The sequence below is a fragment of the Convolutriloba macropyga genome, unplaced genomic scaffold, assembly GCF_964194025.1.
Source record: "Convolutriloba macropyga unplaced genomic scaffold, txConMacr16.3 SCAFFOLD_1380, whole genome shotgun sequence".
NCBI lineage: Eukaryota > Metazoa > Xenacoelomorpha > Acoela > Convolutidae > Convolutriloba > Convolutriloba macropyga.
The window spans coordinates 11329-29757 of NW_027450737.1; the positions used below are offsets into that span (position 1 = coordinate 11329).

General features: G+C 37.0%; 2 protein-coding genes across 2 annotated transcripts; one reads left to right on the forward strand and one right to left on the reverse strand.

Moving 5' to 3' along the window:
• Positions 1-640: 640 nt before the first annotated feature.
• On the reverse strand, positions 641-13915 carry LOC142356117 (O(6)-methylguanine-induced apoptosis 2-like). Its single transcript, XM_075408086.1, has 7 exons — positions 13653-13915; positions 7405-7517; positions 6325-6618; positions 5246-5298; positions 4703-4939; positions 1566-1756; positions 641-860 (listed from the first exon to the last, which is right to left on the reverse strand). Exons 1-7 carry the CDS (start codon positions 13759-13761, stop codon positions 790-792), a joined length of 1068 nt encoding a protein of 355 aa, XP_075264201.1. The 5' UTR covers positions 13762-13915; the 3' UTR covers positions 641-789.
• A 54-nt stretch (positions 13916-13969) lies between these two features.
• LOC142356119 (ciliary microtubule inner protein 2C-like) lies at positions 13970-17269 on the forward strand. Its single transcript, XM_075408087.1, has 3 exons — positions 13970-14283; positions 15887-16052; positions 16835-17269. The coding sequence occupies exons 1-3, from the start codon at positions 14213-14215 to the stop codon at positions 17039-17041; spliced, it is 444 nt and encodes a 147-aa protein (XP_075264202.1). The 5' UTR covers positions 13970-14212; the 3' UTR covers positions 17042-17269.
• The last annotated feature ends 1160 nt before the right edge of the window (positions 17270-18429 follow it).

Below are 18429 nucleotides of genomic sequence, written 5' to 3' on the forward strand. Positions count from 1 at the left end.
ATTAGTGAAAGAAAAGTTCTAAAAACATACAGGAATTAAAATAAATCAAACTTCTCCGTCTGCGATAGCGAAGCAGCCTATTTTTTACAGTGGTTTGATTCAAGTGTCAAAAATAAGATTTCTAACTTAGTCCCTTTTGTTTTCCCTAAAAGTACTGCCCTTAATTAGGACACTAAGTTTAGGGCAAAAAATGGGACTTTCTTTTCCTTACTTCTAAGTTCAATCTTTCAAACTAAGCTCTCTGCCTCGAAGTTTTAGTGACCGATGAAATCGTACCCTGGGTTCTCCAATACCAGTTTTTAGTACGAGTAATGCCAGTAGTAGTACCATTATGAGATCAGTAACTGATCTTCTAGGCAGGATTCGTTATAAGAAAGCCCCACGCGCGACACGCTTACATAATAAATGCACTCCAATTCGTCAGGCAGCAATTCTGTTTTACCACCTGACTTCGGACTCATTGCCTCACTGGAAGCGGAAATCTTGATGATTTTGTTGCGGTAGGCCCGGGTAGCAGGGGAGGAGGTCATTTGAAATGTCTCATCATTCCATGTGAATTTTCACCTTTTTTTACACTTTATGTAATTAGTCTCAATTTTAACCATTCCTATTAAACTGTTCAAGACTTGAAAAAACTCCATATTTCCAAGAAAATCTATTCTTCATGTTATCAAATATTGAGCGGATACAGCCGAACAAAAAATTTTTTAAAAGAAAACTTTAATTTCTGACACTGAAAGATACAAGAAAGTTTTAATTCGTCAACTTTAAGATATAATCGGCGATTGTTCAACCGACCCATATGCCTTTTGAGTTGTAGAAGAAGGACTGTTTCTGACCCAGCTGGGGTTTGTAAGTTGCTGAAACACGGATCAACGTAATGATTGATGTACGACAGCTTTATAAATAAATTTCCGCTATTTTTACTGAGTAATGTAGTCTGGTTATTATAATGATAGAATTATATCAAATATGTTTGGAAGCATCCCGGGGCGAAACTTTATGGTTATCTTGTTATATCTTATCATAATTATAAAAAAATTGAAGACAAATGCTTATATCTAGTAAGATTCTTGCAAAATTAAATATCTAAAAAATAAATTTACGAGAGCTACCAATTAAGTCAAAGTAGCAATGAATGAATGCACAAAAGAGATACAAACCAAAATCATCAATCGCTGAACGAATGCACCATTTCTCCTCGAGTATAAGAACTGAAAAGTGATGTACTTTATGTAATTTTAGTTTTGCAAATGGTTCTCTGCAAAATGTTCAACTTCAAAAGAAAATTCGAGGTTGTGACTTCTCTAACCAAAACTCTAACGAACATTTAAACGAGCCCTAATAAAGTCACGAAAATTAATTGTAACTTTTAGCACAAGTTTGTTTTCGCTTGGATTAAAAAACAGGTGATAAGCAAAAAAGCGTTGAAGCAGAGGTTGAGTAGTAATCGAAATATTGAAATGAACCTGAAATTCACATTCACAAATATTTGTTGAAGGCATGTTTCATTTTCCTTTTTGTGCATAGAACTCCAGTTGCTAACTTCAGTATGTTATACTGACCTGGGCCAGGCTGAGCTCTGGCATCGGCAATGGGAGACCTTCCAGTGGATGAGAGGAAGAAGCTGCTCTGCATGTACCTCCTGCCCTCCCCTGGGAACCCAGAGGGCATCTCGTATGTACCTGGACCGGGGGAGGGGGGAGGCTTGGGCACTGGCATGGCTGGGGCTGAGATGCACAGGTAGTGCTTCTTCCTACACAAACATCACTAGTTTTAAAATAAACAACTAAACAATTTTTTTCCACCGGGTTTTGATTTTATTTGTTTATGGCAACACTCGAATCTGAATGGAAATTTTTCTTCCCACATTCTCAACGATTTAATATCTATCTGAACAAGCAGAAACGATCATTGCACGTTTAAAAGGGTATATTTGTTCCGACCCCTCTTGAGGGGGGAGGAACTATATACTCAACTGGGTTTTTTTTGTTCAGTCAATTTTGGCCGATCGATATATTCATCGCAGAGAGTTGAGACTGGTATCATTAGAAAGATTGTCCAGCGTAGAATATGGAATTAAAAAGATTTTTTTGATTTTCGTTTTTGACAGGGAGATATCGAGATTTAAACTTTCGAGAAAATAGAGTGAATTCCGTTGATTTCATTCACCTTTTTTCGGAATTTTTGACTAAATTTCGCCAACTTTGATCAAAATTTAACAAATTTTTTAATGAAAATGTTGTTGATTTTACGTTTAAAGACAAAATACATTGTCGACTATTTTCATTGAATTTTTTTATCACAAATTCTGGCTAAAAATTTCACAAAATTCAGACTTTTTCATCAAAAGCAGGACTAGTTCTGTACCAATCTTGGACCGTTACAATCCAAAAATGAATCGGATTGTCATCAACCGGTTTTTTATTTAAAAAAAATTCGAACTTTTTTATATTAATTAAATAACAGAACATTTCATATCAAAGCTCACTAGTGATAGGTCCTATTGGCTTCCAATTAGCTTGAAAATAATTTATCTAGTTGATTGCTTGAAAGCTTATGGTCGTTTTGACTTTTAAAATAATTGATTTTCAAAAAAAATGGCTTATTGAACTTTGCCTCCATTTTTCTCTTACTTTGGTCAACTTGTAGCTTAGTGTCATATATCAACAAGTGCTCCTTCTCTCAGCTGAATTCAAATTTAGTCTTTATTGCGGTTTTACGCCGTAAGTAATTGTGTTCTGGTTTTGATACTACTAGATTTCACAATTTTTTTTTAATTTTTAGGTATTTGCCCATTTTTCATTTTTTCTAATTTTGTCAAATTATCACGTTATTGTCAGTTCATATATCACATTTTTCGCGTTCTAAATAACCAAAATTGATAATATTTAAATCCTTTAAGATATTGATTGTGGTTCTTTATCGCTTCGACAATACTTTCTCGAAGAACTTAATTGAACTTTTTAACTTTGTCTTCAACTGTCGTTTTTACTTTGTCTTTTTAGTCGTACTTAATTTCCTGTACAATGACCCGGTTTGATTGGCTATTCCTGGAAGAGTAGAGGAGCCGATGTTCTGATATAAGAAAATAGATAATGGCTTTCATGACTTTGAACACAATTGTTTTCCAAAATGAAAAAAAAACATTTCAACTTCGTAATTTTGTTCCTTTTATTGTCTGTTTGTTACCTGGTCTCGTTAATTAAACGCTAAAGATGACATCGTTTTTGTCAAGGGAAGGTGTCAAACGGGATTGGTGTCACAAAATCTAATGTTTTAAGAGAATTCATTATGACTTTACTGGCTTCCACACGGGTTTTTCACAAAAAAAAGTAAATTATTTTTTGATTTTTGTCATATTTGACGGTCATTTTGTAGACGTAAGAGATATTCTGGATCATTGCAGGTCTCAAGGGCTTCTTTTGGAAGAGTGGGCGAACCTATTCAACTTTTTCATTTTGTAATTAATGTCTTTAGAAATAAATTTTTTTCGAAAGAAAACAAGCATTACATAATTTTGCATTTTTTTTCTTTTTTGTCTAACTGTTGCTTATTTTCATTAACGAGTTTGCACATAATACATGATGGGTGTTCGACGAAGGTGCAATCGAACATATTTTGGGGGCCAAAGTATGGCTTTACGGCTTCCAAAGCATTTTCTGGCGTTTTAATTGATTTTTAGTTTGTTATCTATTTGTTGTTCTTTTTGTAACTGCATAAAAATTGAATACCAAGAATTCTTAAATCCCTTCTATGGAAGCATTGTAAATTGTAAACCTATGGGATATTTTAGTTGATTCCTAATGGTTTTCATTACTTTGAAAATAATATGCTTTACATAACTTTTAAGTTTCGGTTCTTTTTTATGTAATTGTTACCAAGCTTTTTTAAGAACTGGTGAATAACCATTTTTTCCCGGTGAATTAAAAGTTGTTTTGTTTATTTACAGTTTTGTCTGACGATATTTTGACTTTGTTATTTTTAAGTTTTGTTTTTTAAAACGGACATAAATTTTTTGATGTAATTAATGTTTGTTGTTGTTGTTTGATTTTGCCGCTCGTCTTTGCTCGCTTTCTTAATATTGGCATATCTCATCAATCTAATGCATCATATTTTACACCACTGAGTTATTTGCTTTGGAGGCTGTCTTTTCGTTCATACACCAGTTTTTTTAAAAAAATACTTGAATTTTTTGTGTTTTTCTATCTGTTCCTCATTTTGTAGACAATTATGCCAAAATTGTGGATGAGCGGGGTCGGAACCTTATGTGCGATCGCACATTACCGAGCCGCCTTGTCACACTTTAAACTTGTTTTATCAGCATTTAGCTATCTTTTTGAATTTCATACTCTTTGTCAAAATTGTTCTAAGTTCTCATCTTAATATTCTAAATTTTCATCGTTTTTTCTAAGTTCTCATCTCATTTTTCCAAGTTCCCATTTTTTCAAAGTTCTCATCTAATTTTTCTTCTCATTATTCTAAGTTCTCATCTCTTTTTTTTCTAAGTTCTCCTCTCTTTTTTCTAAGTTCTCATCTTATTTATCTAAGTTTTCAACTTGTTTTTTTAAGTTATTTTGATAAGTTCTCATCTTACTTTCTAAGTTCTCATCTTTTTCCTCTAAGTTCTCATCTGTTTTTGGTATGATGAAAATGAGAATTGAGACTTACAGCATCCTTTCGCTACAGAATTGAGACTTACGGCATCTGAACCCGTTTGATATCGGATAGATCCGGTTTCTCATGCGGCTCGTATGACCCTGGTCCGGGCACATTCATGCCCTGGCTCGACTTATACATTCCATCTCGTTTGACAGCTGATTTAAAACTGGAGACTGTTTCAGGTGCATGGGGCAGTATGTAGTTCTTACTCGTCTCGTAGTGGTTGGGGGCTGGGGCATTCACATTTGATTGGATAAACGAAGCTGACCGTTTTGTCCTGAAATGACGTATTCCATTTTTCAATATTGAAATTTTCTTACTTGTGAGTTGTTTTCACCTTAAAAACTTTTGATATATTCTACGATTTCAAAAAATTGTATGCGAACAAGTTTCTTTAACTTCTGTTTTTCTCTTAAGGCAATTTCATTAAGTTTTACAGAATTGAAAAATCGGACAGGATAACGTTTTGGCAATCATGCAAATTATCCTTGGAGTTTAGCGAAGACTGCCTGCATTGCGACTTTGACACTGAACTCTTTTTTGAGTCGGATACGATTGTTTATTGATGTGATAATTGGCTTACGTGGATTTGAATGACGACGCTGCTCCTTGGTTGGTGGTGATTGACCGTTTAATCTAAAAACAAACATTGGCTTGAATTCAAAAAACAACTTTTCGCCGCTTATCTGACGTTTTTCCGATGTTTCCTCGACCCGGGAATAGAAACAGCTGGTGGGTTTTAGAAAAGAGTAATCGAGTTAAGTTTGGTGAATGAGAAACTGCAAATATCAGAAAGAGATGGTTGCTCTTCATCCCCCCTAGTGTTAATAGTAGTCTAATGTTTGTCATCCAATATTTCCTTATTAGGTCTAACGTGTTTTGTCCGGAGGTACTAAGGATGGTCATGTTTTCTTCGAAGGTCATTTCTTATTATTATCCCTGATGACTATGCTCATTTGGGATCTTTTCCGTTTGTGCCCCCATCTTAGTGGGCGCATATTATTTGCACCCCCAGACGCACGTGCAATATTTTTACAAAATGATTTACTATGTAATGGCATGTGCTCTGTAATTGGGGGGCGCATAACGTACTGGGGGAAGGGGGCAAAAACGGAAAAGATCCCTCATTTGATGTAAGTATTTGGGTCTTTCCCATTGTAGCCCCCCACACCTCCCCCCCCCCCCCCCCCACCCCCCAGCTTAGCAGTGAGATAACCTATAGCCCCCCCCCCATCATGGTAACTATACCCTAATGGGGGGCTATATTTTCATGGGGAAAGACCCAAGTATTTAACTAAACGGTTGTGCTTCTTGACGTTTCCTTTAAAACTAAGATTTTATTGGAACGTAGACCGGGTCTTTCCTATTATACCCCCCCCACGTAATTAATGTGATTAGTTTATGGCCAGAAACCAAGCAAAAAATTTAATACCTTTGTTTTAAGACCTGCTACTTTACGTGCGTTTTTAAAAAAATAACTTGAAACAATTTGCTCAGTTTAACCGCCTATTACCAAAAATTTTAAGTTTATACAGTTCCAAGACGAAAACGCTTGAAACTTTGTCGATCAGACGAAAAGCTGGTAGTGCGAAAAGTCGCTTAAGGGAGACAAAGAGAGCTAAAACTGCCTGTAAATTATGTCTGAGAGCAAATGATTATTACCTCGTAAGCATTGGGTGGAGGCGCTGCTTCCTTTTTCTCAGTTGGCATTGCAATAGGCTGTGCAAAAGTGGCAGTGTATGGTGCCCTGTTGAAATCACTCTCGGGTGATAAGAAGACACTGCGTGTTGTCTCGTAGTAACCTGGACCTGGTTTACTTGCATCCACTCCGAATAAGTTTTTGTTCCTCCTTGACTTGGAGGCGAAAGTGCCCGATCCCTTTTTAGACACTGAGGCTGATTTGCATATCATCTGTTTGTCTATTGAGGAATAGGCACCTGGGCCAGGGGCGTCCGTCTAAAATGAAAATGAAATACTTGTCGCAAAGTTGTATTTGAATTCAAAATCTTGCAAGATTTCACATTCAAAAGGTGTTTACGACAAAAGTCAGTAAGATTCAGTTCTTCTGGTCAAAAATTCAGGTAATACTAGTTTCATTTGGTTTTCATTTAGTTTCAGCCACCAAAATTGCACAAATAGTTTCTCCAGAATTCAAAATTTTGAATCAGGGCTAATTTTTTTTCATTCAATTCGGTTTTGTAATTTATTTAATAAATAAAAATTTGCTTCAAAGATGTTTTCTAGGACATTTGTACCATGATTTATTTTTTTGACTTGATTGATATCTTGAAAGATTCTTGCAAGATTTTAATCCGCTCATCACCAGGGAATTCTCGATAGAAATTCGCATGTTCAATTCCCTAAATGAGAGGTTCACTTAAGAAAAGAGCGTGGTGACCCGATGTTGGGTATGAACAGACCATGAGTCAACGTATGAAAAGACCCTGGTTCGAATTTTCACCTGTGGTCTCGACCGTGTAATTAAGGTAGCCAGGGAAGCTACCCACGTCGACTGTATTTGTCTTTTTAAATGGTTGACGTCACAAACTGGATTAAACTATTCGCAAAGAATGATGGTGCTACAATCTATATATTTACGTTTTATCCAAGTACACCCTCTCCCCTCTTTTTTCGTGGTGTTGAGGAAATTATTTACAAAGATAATCAAATTTTACCGTCGTTTTTTGTGCGTTAACGAATATTATGTTTCTCTATGATAAGAATTTTGAACAAAACACGTACCACATATTCGAGTGTGTCGAACCGTTTGCTCCTAGAAGTGAACCCTGGCTTCTCTGAGTTGTCAATGACTACAGTTTGGAACTGGGAGGGAATCGAGGGCCCTTCCGACTCATCTAAACAGTCCAACATTAATGAATGAAAAAATCAGCCTGTAATTTACGGGGAACGACACCTGATTATGACGAGGAGAGACGCATTAATCATATGACCTACTGCAAAACTTTAAATTAGTCCACTTCTTCACACTTTCCGTTTTTGTTTGGCCTCCAGTACTTTTTGTTAGCAAATGTGCGTCGTTACATACAAATCATTATCATTTTAATAAAGCTCTTGTGCTTTTGGATTGGAAACAATCTACAATTTGGAACAGCAGAGAGAGAGAGAGAGAGAGAGAGAGAGAGAGAGAAAGCCTAATGAGCAAATAAGTATAATAAAAGTTTGCTGTTTCATTAGAACCAATAGATAACAAATTGCTGTTTTGTCAGATTTCTAATAAAAATGACGATTAATCTGAATAGCAAAATTGCATGAATTCTATTTTAAAACACTAACGTGCACATTTTAAAATGCCGAAAGTTTGCAGTGCCAGAAGCTAAAATGCCATAAGTTCCTACTTAGCCAAAAGTTGAATTCTGTTGAGTTTCGTGATTTTAAAACGAGCTCGTTTCGTGTTTTAAGAATTGTTACGTGACTCTGCAGAAGCCACTTCGAAATTCCGACATGATATCTCCGATTCGCAGTTCTCGATGAACGCCAGAAGTTCTCAGTGACTTCAAGCAGAGTCATGTAGCCATTACTTAGTATACTAAAGAGCTTTTTGTAAGACTTTATTGATTTACAGCTATTTTGTATCTCTTCAATAATATTAATAATTTTATTTGTTTTCAGGATTCATATTCCTTTAAAAACTCTTAACCATTCCTTCTAAACTGCAGCAAAACGTTGCAAAGAAATTTTGAAATAAAAAAATGCAAGAGCGTTTCTCCACGTGGCTCTCCTACAAAACTACAATGGGAGGCGAGCATATTTATTGTTCCGACTCACAATTGGGGGAGGACCAAATTTGTTCCAATTCACATATCTTTTCAATGATATTAATGATCTTATCTGTCTTCAAGATTCATATTCCTTTAAAAACTCTTGACCATTCCTTCTAAACTGCAGCAAAACGTTGTAAAGAAATTTCGAAATAAAAAAAAAGCAAGGCCGTTTCTCCACGTGGCTCTCCTACAAAACTACAATGGGAGGCGAGCATATTTATTGTTCCGACTCACAATTGGGGGAGGACCACATTTGTTCCGATTCACATATCTTTTCAATGATATTAATGATCTTATCTGTCTTCAAGATTCATATTCCTTTAAAAACTCTTAACCATTCCTTAAAAATGCAGCAAAACGTTGCAAAGAAATTTCGAAATAAAAAAATGCAAGAGCGTTTCTCCACGTGGCTCTCCTACAAAACTACAATGGGAGGCGAGCATATTTATCGTTCCGACTCACAATTGGGGGAGGACCACATTTGTTCCGATTCACATATCTTTTCAATGATATTAATGATCTTATCTGTCTTCAAGATTCATATTCCTTTAAAAACTCTTAACCATTCCTTCTAAAATGCAGCAAAACGTTGCAAAGAAATTTCGAAATAAAAAAATGCAAGGCCGTTTCTCAACGTGGCTCTCCTACAAAACGACAATGGGAGGCGAGCATATTTATCGTTCCGACTCACAATTGGGGGAGGACCACATTTGTTCCGATTCACATATCTTTTCAATGATATTAATGATCTTATCTGTCTTCAAGATTCATATTCCTTTAAAAACTCTTAACCATTCCTTCTAAACTGCAGCAAAACGTTGCAAAGAAATTTCGAAATAAAAAAAATGCAAGGCCGTTTCTCCTCGTGGATCTCCTACAAAACTACAACGGAAGGCGAGCATATTTATTGTTCCGACTCACAATTGAGGGAGGACCACATTTGTTCCGATTCACATATCTTTTCAATGATTTTATTGATCTTATCTGTCTTCAAGATTCATATTCCTTTAAAAACTCTTAACCATTCCTTCTAAACTGCAGCAAAACGTTGTAAAGGAATTTCGAAATAAAAAAATGCAAGGCCGTTTCTCAACGTGGCTCTCCTACAAAACTACAGTGGGAGGCGAGCATATTTATTGTTCCGACTCACAATTGGGGGAGGACCGCATTTGTTCCGATTCACATATCTTTTCAATGATATTAATGATCTTATCTGTCTTCAAGATTCATATTCCTTTAAAAACTCTTAACCATTCCTTCTAAACTGCAGCAAAACGTTGCAAAGAAATTTCGAAATAAAAAAATGCAAGGCCGTTTCTCCTCGTGGATCTCCTACAAAACTACAACGGAAGGCGAGCATATTTATTGTTCCGACTCACAATTGGGGGAGGACCACATTTGTTCCGATTCACATATCTTTTCAATGATATTAATGATCTTATCTGTCTTCAAGATTCATATTCTTTTAAAAACTCTTAACCATTCCTTCTAAAATGCAGCAAAACGTTGCAAAGAAGTTTCGAAATAAAAAAATGCAAGGCCGTTTCTTCTCGTGGATCTCCTACAAAACTACAACGGAAGGCGAGCATATTTATAGTTCCGACTCACAATTGGGGGAGGACCACATTTGTTCCGATTCACATATCTTTTCAATGATATTAATGATCTTATCTGTCTTCAAGATTCATATTCCTTTAAAAACTCTTAACCATTCCTTCTAAACTGCAGCAAAACGTTGCAAAGAAATTTTGAAATAAAAAAACGCAAGGCCGTTTCTCCACGTGGCTCTCCTACAAAACTACAATGGGAGGCGAGCATATTTTTTGTTCCGACTCACAATTGGGGGAGGACCACATTTTTTCCGATTCAAATATCTTTTCAATGATGTTAATGATCTTATCTGTCTTCAAGATTCATTTTCCTTTAAAAACTCTTAACCATTCCTTCTAAACTGCAGCAAAACGTTGCAAAGAAATTTTGAAATAAAAAAATGCAATGCCGTTTCTCCACGTGGCTCTCCTACAAAACTACAATGGGAGGCGAGCATATTTTTTGTTCCGACTCACAATTGGGGGAGGACCACATTTGTTCCGATTCACATATCTTTTCAATGATATTAATGATCTTATCTGTCTTCAAGATTCATATTCCTTTTAAAACTCTTAACCATTCCTTCTAAACTGCAGCAAAACGTTGTAAAGAAATTTCCAAATAAAAAAATGCAAGGCCGTTTCTCCACGTGGCTCTCCTACAAAACTACAATGGGAGGCGAGCATATTTATTGTTCCGACTCACAATTGGGGGAGGACCACATTTGTTCCGATTCACATATCTTTTCAATGATATTAATGATCTTATCTGTCTTCAAGATTCATTTTCCTTTAAAAACTCTTAACCATTCCTTCTAAACTGCAGCAAAACGTTGCAAAGAAATTTTGAAATAAAAAAATGCAAGGCCGTTTCTCCACGTGGCTCTCCTACAAAACTACAATGGGAGGCGAGCATATTTTTTGTTCCGACTCACAATTGGGTGAGGACCACATTTGTTCCGATTCACATATCTTTTCAATGATATTAATGATCTTATCTGTCTTCAAGATTCATATTCCTTTTAAAACTCTTAACCATTCCTTCTAAACTGCAGCAAAACGTTGTAAAGAAATTTCCAAATAAAAAAATGCAAGGCCGTTTCTCCACGTGGCTCTCCTACAAAACTACAATGGGAGGCGAGCATATTTATTGTTCCGACTCACAATTGGGGGAGGACCACATTTGTTCCGATTCACATGTCTTTTCAATGATATTAATGATCTTATCTGTCTTCAAGATTCATATTCCTTTAAAAACTCTTAACCATTCCTTCTAAACTGCAGCAAAACGTTGCAAAGAAATTTCGAACTAAAAAAATGCAAGGCCGTTTCTCCTCGTGGATCTCCTACAAAACTACAACGGAAGGCGAGCATATTTATTGTTCGGACTCACATGTGGGGGGGGGGGGAGGACCTATAGGCTTAATTGAGTTTTCTTTTCGCCAATCGATATATTATTCATTGTGAGTTGTGAGTGATATTACACGCAAGGGAAGTCTAATTGTTTGTCAGCGTTAGCCTCAACTGACTTGTTTGTTCATATTTTTCGAAACTTTTTCAGAAATTTTAAAGTTTTACGGTAAACGATAAAAAAAGATGCTTTATTGTTTGAACTGACTCTTCTGGCTAAATTTGTGTCAGTAAGCCATTTCTATTCTTCCAAAAAAATGACACTAACTATGCTTTTTTAGCCCAATTTGTCGGCCATTTACATCTCTGGCTCCTATGAAGTGTTGTGGCACCGTCAAATGAGCGGCTTTTTGTTATTTTAAATCAAAATTTATTTTAAAAGTGCATCACTTCTTTTTGGGGATCTATTCTGTTTCCCCCCCTCACAGTGTTTTTATGACCCCCGGTTACAAAATATATGTTGTTATATAGCACGTTACTATGTAAGAAAATAGCACGTGCGCCTGGGGGTTATAAAAAATTAATGCTCACTAAGCTGGGGGGCCGAAACAGAATAGATCCTTTTTTGGTGTAAAAAGATTTTTGTTTGATAGAAGTAGTTATTACGCAATTATTTAGAAAAATTCGTTTTTTAAACAGTTACACAACAATAGCAAGGCCAGTTTTAGTCTCATCGTTCATTTTGCAATGAAAAAAAATGGATTTTATTTTGGATCTGTCGCTTTAAAAACGTTTCTCAATTTTTTTCATCCCAATTAAGGACAAGTCTAATTTCAATGGAAATTTCCGGTCTTTCCCATTATAGCCCCCCATGAAATTATAGCCCCGCCATTATGGTATAATTACCATGTTTGGGGGGCTATAGGTTATCTGACCACTAAGCTGGGGGGCTATAATGGGAAAGACCCGAAATTTCAATAGGTGAGAAATCCAATTTGCCGTCAATTGATACCCATTAAAAAATATTTTGGTTTCTGAGAAAAGATAATATTTTTTGCTCCGACAAAGCGTTTTCAACAAACTTTTGAATAAATTTTGGACAGCTTTGATTTTGCCAGCTTTTGTTATTCAATCTGATTATTCAAACGTCTAGTTCACTATCAATGGAGCTATTAAAGAAACTATCTAATGCTTTCAGCGGTGAACAGACAAAACAGTCCTAGACAAAACAGTCCCAGACAAAACAGTCCCAAATAGCAAAATATTCCCAGAAAAAACAGTCCCAGACAAAACAGTCCCAAATAGCAAAATATTCCCAGACAAAACAGTCCCAGACAAAATAGTCCCAAGAAACCAGACAAAACAGTCCCAGACAAAATAGTCCCCAGGCCATTATAATAGCTCTCACACGTATGATTTAACAAGCGGATAATTTAATCCCATGTTCGGTTGTGATAGTTTCATATCAAGTCCCACGGGCCGCTGAGGCATGGCCATGGCCATTAAGTATGTTAAAACATACGGGTAATAGCGACTGCTAATTTGTTGTCAGATTATTGAACGAACATTTCAAACTACATTGGGTATAATGGCATTAGGTACATTTTATTTGGGACTATTTTGTCTGGGACTGTTTTGTCTGGTTTCTTGGGACTATTTTGTCTGGGACTGTTTTGTCTGGGAATATTTTGCAATTTGGGACCGTTTTGTCTGGGACTGTTTTGTCCGGACACTCTTTCAGTTGCCTTTTTACACAATGCCAATTTACCCAATAACCTTTGATCTTTTCGTTCAAAAATCGAATTACAAATTATTAGTCGCCATTACAAGGATGTTTTAACACACTGACATTATAATCCCCATGTTCGGGGGATAGATGCATATTAAGTCCCATGGGTCAGTTTATGCCACATAGTCGTTCTGATAATTTTACCAATAGGGAAAAAACAGTTGGCTTTGTGTGATGGCGTTGGGTAAAATGGAATTGGGTAAATTGTCCTTACATTTTAATTATTTTGTTCAAAATTTAACTGCCATAATTGTGAAAATTATTTACGCTATCCGTAAAAATGAGTGTCAAAATTCGCAATTTTTGCCACTGTTGTTCACGGTTTAGTTTGCGTATCGATTTGTCGGTTTTGGGGTTGGTCGCTTTTCCCTCTATGTGGGCGCTATAGTAGGAAAGACCCCAATACTAATTAGGGGGGTTTTCGAGGCTGTGGTGGAAAAAATCGTGGCTCATCCACAGTTTTCAACTGTTTAGACGTACCTCTGAATGATCGCCTAGACGCAGTAGTGTTAAATCTTTTGTAGCTGCCTTGTATCAATCGAATCGAGTCTCCCGTTTCCCCGAAATTGAACTCCGGGTACCGACCCATCCTCGATCAAATGGGCTAATTATTAGACGTGAAGAAATTTCATCAATAGGAAGTCACGCCACGACTGTACCGCAATCGAGCATTGAAGGCTATACCAGATTTGTTTACACTAAGAATTTAACACAAACAATTGAATTATTTTCAAAGAATAAACCATAAGATGAACAAATATCGGCACGTGCTCTTTTGTGCACTTTTTGAAAGCTTTATTGTAAACTACACAAATCAAAATACACAACAAACAACGTAGACAAAATAGCAATTGTTTGCGTGTGGTATTTTTGTCCATTATTTTTGAACGATCGTGTTTTTAAATACTTACCACGTATACCATTTGCAGGTGTTCTGTTGTATAAACATACGTTCAAACGTTGCTCACAGCAGAAATAAGTAATAATTTTAATCTGTTTAATTCGCTTCGATATTTGAGAAGAAGACGGACTGATTCAAGATGTCGAGAGCAGCTGGAACCCTGATCACAACCCACCAAGCCACATACATCCCACCCCATCACATGCCAGGGTAAGATCTTATTGGGTGCATATTATTTGCACTCCCCAACATTACCTGCTATATATTTTTACATCATGATTTACTAAGTAATGGCTTTTAATATGTAAGTGGGGTTACATAAAGTATGGGGGCACAAACGAAAAAATGGATCTCTCCATATCACCCCCTCCCCCAGCTTAATGGGCATATAATCTAAAATCCCCCAATCATGGTAATTATACCGTAATGGGGGGCTATAATTTCATGGGGGCTATAATGGGAAAGACCCCAAAAAACGGGATCTTTTCAGTTTGTCCCCCCAGCTTAGTGGGTGCATATTATTTGCAGCTCCCAGACGCACGTGCTATTTTTTTACATAATGATTTACTGTTTAATGACACATGCTCTGTAATTGGAGGGTGCATAACGTACTGGGGGGGGGGGGGCACAAACGAAAAAAAAAACGTTTCCTTTTGTGCTTCCAGTATGTGCTCCCCCCAGTAACAGAGCACGTGTCATTACATAGAATATAATTATTTAAAATTATGGCACGTGCTTCTGGGGGCGCAAATAATATGCACTCTCGAAGTTGGGTGAGGTATAAGTTACATGACCACTAAGCTGTGGCGGGGGGATTTAATGGGAAAAAACCCGAAAGTGCATTCCAATGTTCATCAAAAAAGTCTTTGAAGTTATGCAAAATATTTAACAAAAAGTAGTTATTGTGCCACTAAAGTCATAGTAACAGAAACATGCAAATCGATAAATAAGGAATATTACCACATGGTTGTTATCGCCACCGAGAAGTTATCGAACTCCGAGGCGAAGCCGAGGCATTATGATAACTACGAGTTTATCACCACTCTTTTATCCGCACTGTTTACTTAGTAACAGTGGCGATAAAAAGAGTGATAAACTTGTAGTTTAATGCTGAATTGTTTTTCCAGTGTTGTTCGGGCATAAAAATTTTTTACACTGGCAGTTTATTTAACTGCTATTATCGCAACAGGTGTTGATTAAAACATATTTTATTTGTTGGGATCATTAAAACACTGCTGGTCGAAACAGAATATATCGGATCTTTTCCGATTGTGCCCGCCTACCCCCAGCTTAGTGGGTGCATATTTATTGGACCCCCACACTCACGTGCCATATTTTTACATAATGATTTACTAACAGAAACAACAACTCATGTCAGTTTCTTCCATCTCAATACGATTAATTGGGGTATACTTTGTCCTCATGTTCCGTAAAGACGGGTTAGGAAGAAGCGTTCTCGTAGTGACGTATTAATTTTTTCCTTATAGATCCTATCATCCATAGTCGTGAATTTGGTTATCGTTTTCACGCAATCAAGTTTATGTAAATGTTTCACATACAGCGTGGACATGGTGTTAGTCCCTATCTATTTACGGCTAGTTGATCATCAGACTCCAGCCAGACTTCAGGCGCACTTCACCCCCCCCCCCCCCTCCTCCTCCTCCTCCTGTTACGTTTTTCATTGTCTGATCTTTAAAGCACGCCTCACCTGGGTTATCATATTGGGGTTTTGTAATGTGTATTAATTTCACACCAAGATTCGCTCCATCTACAATTCAATTTTGTTCGCGGCTATTTGGTGTTCTGTTTCCAGGTACCGTGGACATGTACCCACAATTAAGTTCGCTTACGGAGACACGTTTGGGAATGAGACTGCCAAGTACTTCCAGGACTACAGGAACGATGCAATGAGGAGCTCAAAGATCATCTACAACAAGGGAGGAAACTTCCCAACCCAGTTCTCACACAACCCTGACCTGGTCAGTACTGCCTCCTGCAGAGGATAATGATGACAGCTAAAATGAACTTCAGAAACAAAAAACACTAATTATACAAAATTCTAAGTGGACAGCTTTACTGTTGGTGTACCCAGCTTGAGGTACCAGACGGAGGCAATTATGTCCAGTCTTTCGTGCGTTCAGGTTTCGACTTTCGTGCGTTTTTCGATGTCTCCAGATTATATAATTTTGAACGCATGATGCCCCCCCTCGTGTTTTCATCTGCGTTCTGGACATACTTGCTTCCGTCTGGCACCTCAACCTGGGTAACCTACGTAGCTCACGCCAGAAAGCACACTCAATGATTGGTTACTCCTTTAACTCCAGAAACAATCATACTGATAAGTTTTAAACGGTAGAAACGCTATACAATGTGAATACTCAGTGTTGTCAAAGATGCTAGTTTTTAAAGAGCATTATTACTTCCGAATGGTTACAAAGCTTTACGTGTCTTCAAGTACAGTTTATTCAATGCCCATAATTAATGATCATATCACATCTAGACAATACCAGACCAGTCAAAAATTTAGTCTCACAAAGTCAAAAATTTAATCTTGCAACGTCTTGAAGGTTGCAAGATCAAGGACAAAATATCGAAGAAAAAAGTTAATCTGGCAAGACAAAATTAATTTTGCACAACTTAGTTGTAAACATTCCCTCAATCAATTTTGTGGTCACTATAGCATTTAACCTCCTGTTCATGTTAGTTTGCAAATTTTTGAAATTAAGAAATGAGATATCTCAATGATGCCCCCTTTTGTCAGGTGATTAGTCAACGTGCAAGAGACAGAGATGCATTCCTGTACGAGCCCAAGTACCAAATGTACAATGTTGACTACGACAGAGAAAAGGAGATCAAGGGATACTACAGAGCAGCACAGGCACACAGGGACTTCTACAAGGACTCCACCAGTGAGGTGCAACCTGTCAAACACTTCGAGGTACCACCAACTGGTCCGAAGCTTGATTAGACGAATAGCCGCATAGCAGAACATCCCATTAGCAAATACATTTAGATCACCCAGAGACACGGAAATGGTGAACCAGGCCAAAAATTCTACTAGCCAACAATAAACTCCACAAATGATGTCGTTTGATACATTTAACATCAGTTCAATGCTGCATAGTTCAAGGCCTAAATGATAGATACCTTTTTTTGTGATATGAATAAAAAACCAATTCACCCTTTTCAAACTGGATTTTATCTATCTTAAGCTGGTGAGGGTAAAGGGCATTCATTCACTGTAATGGGTGGAGCTATGAGGAACAGAAACTATTATTGTTCGGCTGAAATAGAACAAAGTTTCAGCAAACCAGTCAACATTGGCATGAATCAATTTATGCCTCAATTTATAGAGGTAAAAAAGACTATTATAATTGATGCGGAGATGAAGCGATACAGCATGAAAATGGACTACATCTAAATGCAATTTGAGATTCTAGGTCACAATGACCTCCAATCACTCTTATAACAGAGTTCCAAAAATCGTTTGAATGAAAAATTTATTTGATCTTGGACAATCAAGTAACAAATCTTAGCTCAACCTAGACCGTTCTTTTGATTTATATGCGGAGATAACTTCAACCGCCAGCGAAAAATGGTTTGACATCTAAATAAATAGACTTGCCAAAATATAGAATTTTCAGCAAATCTGATTAGCCGAGAAAATTACATCACTTTAATTTGAGTTCCACTTTAACTTCAATTTCAATTAGTCTACATTTGTCAAAACCTATTTCTACAATTAAAAAAATCTACCTCATTTGACAATGCCTCGCGAGCCATGGCCATGCCTTAGTGGCCAGAGGGACTTGATATAACTCCATCATAACCCGGCATGGGAACTAATTACCCAACAGATATTTTTTTCGGCTTAACGCTAATCCTGAGCCCAGAAATTATAGCGAGAGACAAGTAACAAAATTGACGAGATTCAATGATAGGCTATCAACGTGAGAGCAAACTGGTCATCAATTGACAATTTCTTTGAAGAATATGGGCACTAACCAAATCAGACCTTAAAGTAAATCCAAAAACTTAACCGGCGGAGCTCAGGCACAAGGAATTGAGCATGAAGCACTTAGAACATCTTGTAAAAGAGATTAAACAAGGCGAATCGTGATAATGTGCACAGCACATTATGTTCCGACCCCCCCCCCCAACCACTTCGAACGCCCTCCACGCATACATGATTGTGTGTGTGTGTGTGTGTGTGTGTTTGGGTATGTGTGTGTTTTTGTGTATGTATGTTTTTTTTGGGGGGGGATGATATTTAGTACTTTGGGGACACCGACTTTTTTCCCAACAATATAACTTCTGTTGACTTCTATAGATTGAGATGAGCAAAAAATTCTTTGT

What these genes read in the sequence shown, in the direction of transcription:
- LOC142356117 (XM_075408086.1), bottom strand. Translation starts at nt 13,761, where the DNA reads ATGGGTCGGTACCCGGAGTTCAATTTCGGGGAAACGGGAGACTCGATT. An exon ending in TCGACACACTCGAATATGTG is followed by an intron (nt 6,619 to 7,404) that starts GTACGTGTTTTG and finishes TTTTCATTTTAG; the next exon opens with ACGGACGCCCCTGGCCCAGG. An exon ending in ATCAAACGGGTTCAGATGCC is followed by an intron (nt 1,757 to 4,702) that starts GTAAGTCTCAAT and finishes ATGTTTGTGTAG; the next exon opens with GAAGAAGCACTACCTGTGCA.
- LOC142356119 (XM_075408087.1), top strand. Translation starts at nt 14,213, where the DNA reads ATGTCGAGAGCAGCTGGAACCCTGATCACAACCCACCAAGCCACATAC. An exon ending in CCACCCCATCACATGCCAGG is followed by an intron (nt 14,284 to 15,886) that starts GTAAGATCTTAT and finishes TTCTGTTTCCAG; the next exon opens with GTACCGTGGACATGTACCCA. An exon ending in TCTCACACAACCCTGACCTG is followed by an intron (nt 16,053 to 16,834) that starts GTCAGTACTGCC and finishes CCCTTTTGTCAG; the next exon opens with GTGATTAGTCAACGTGCAAG.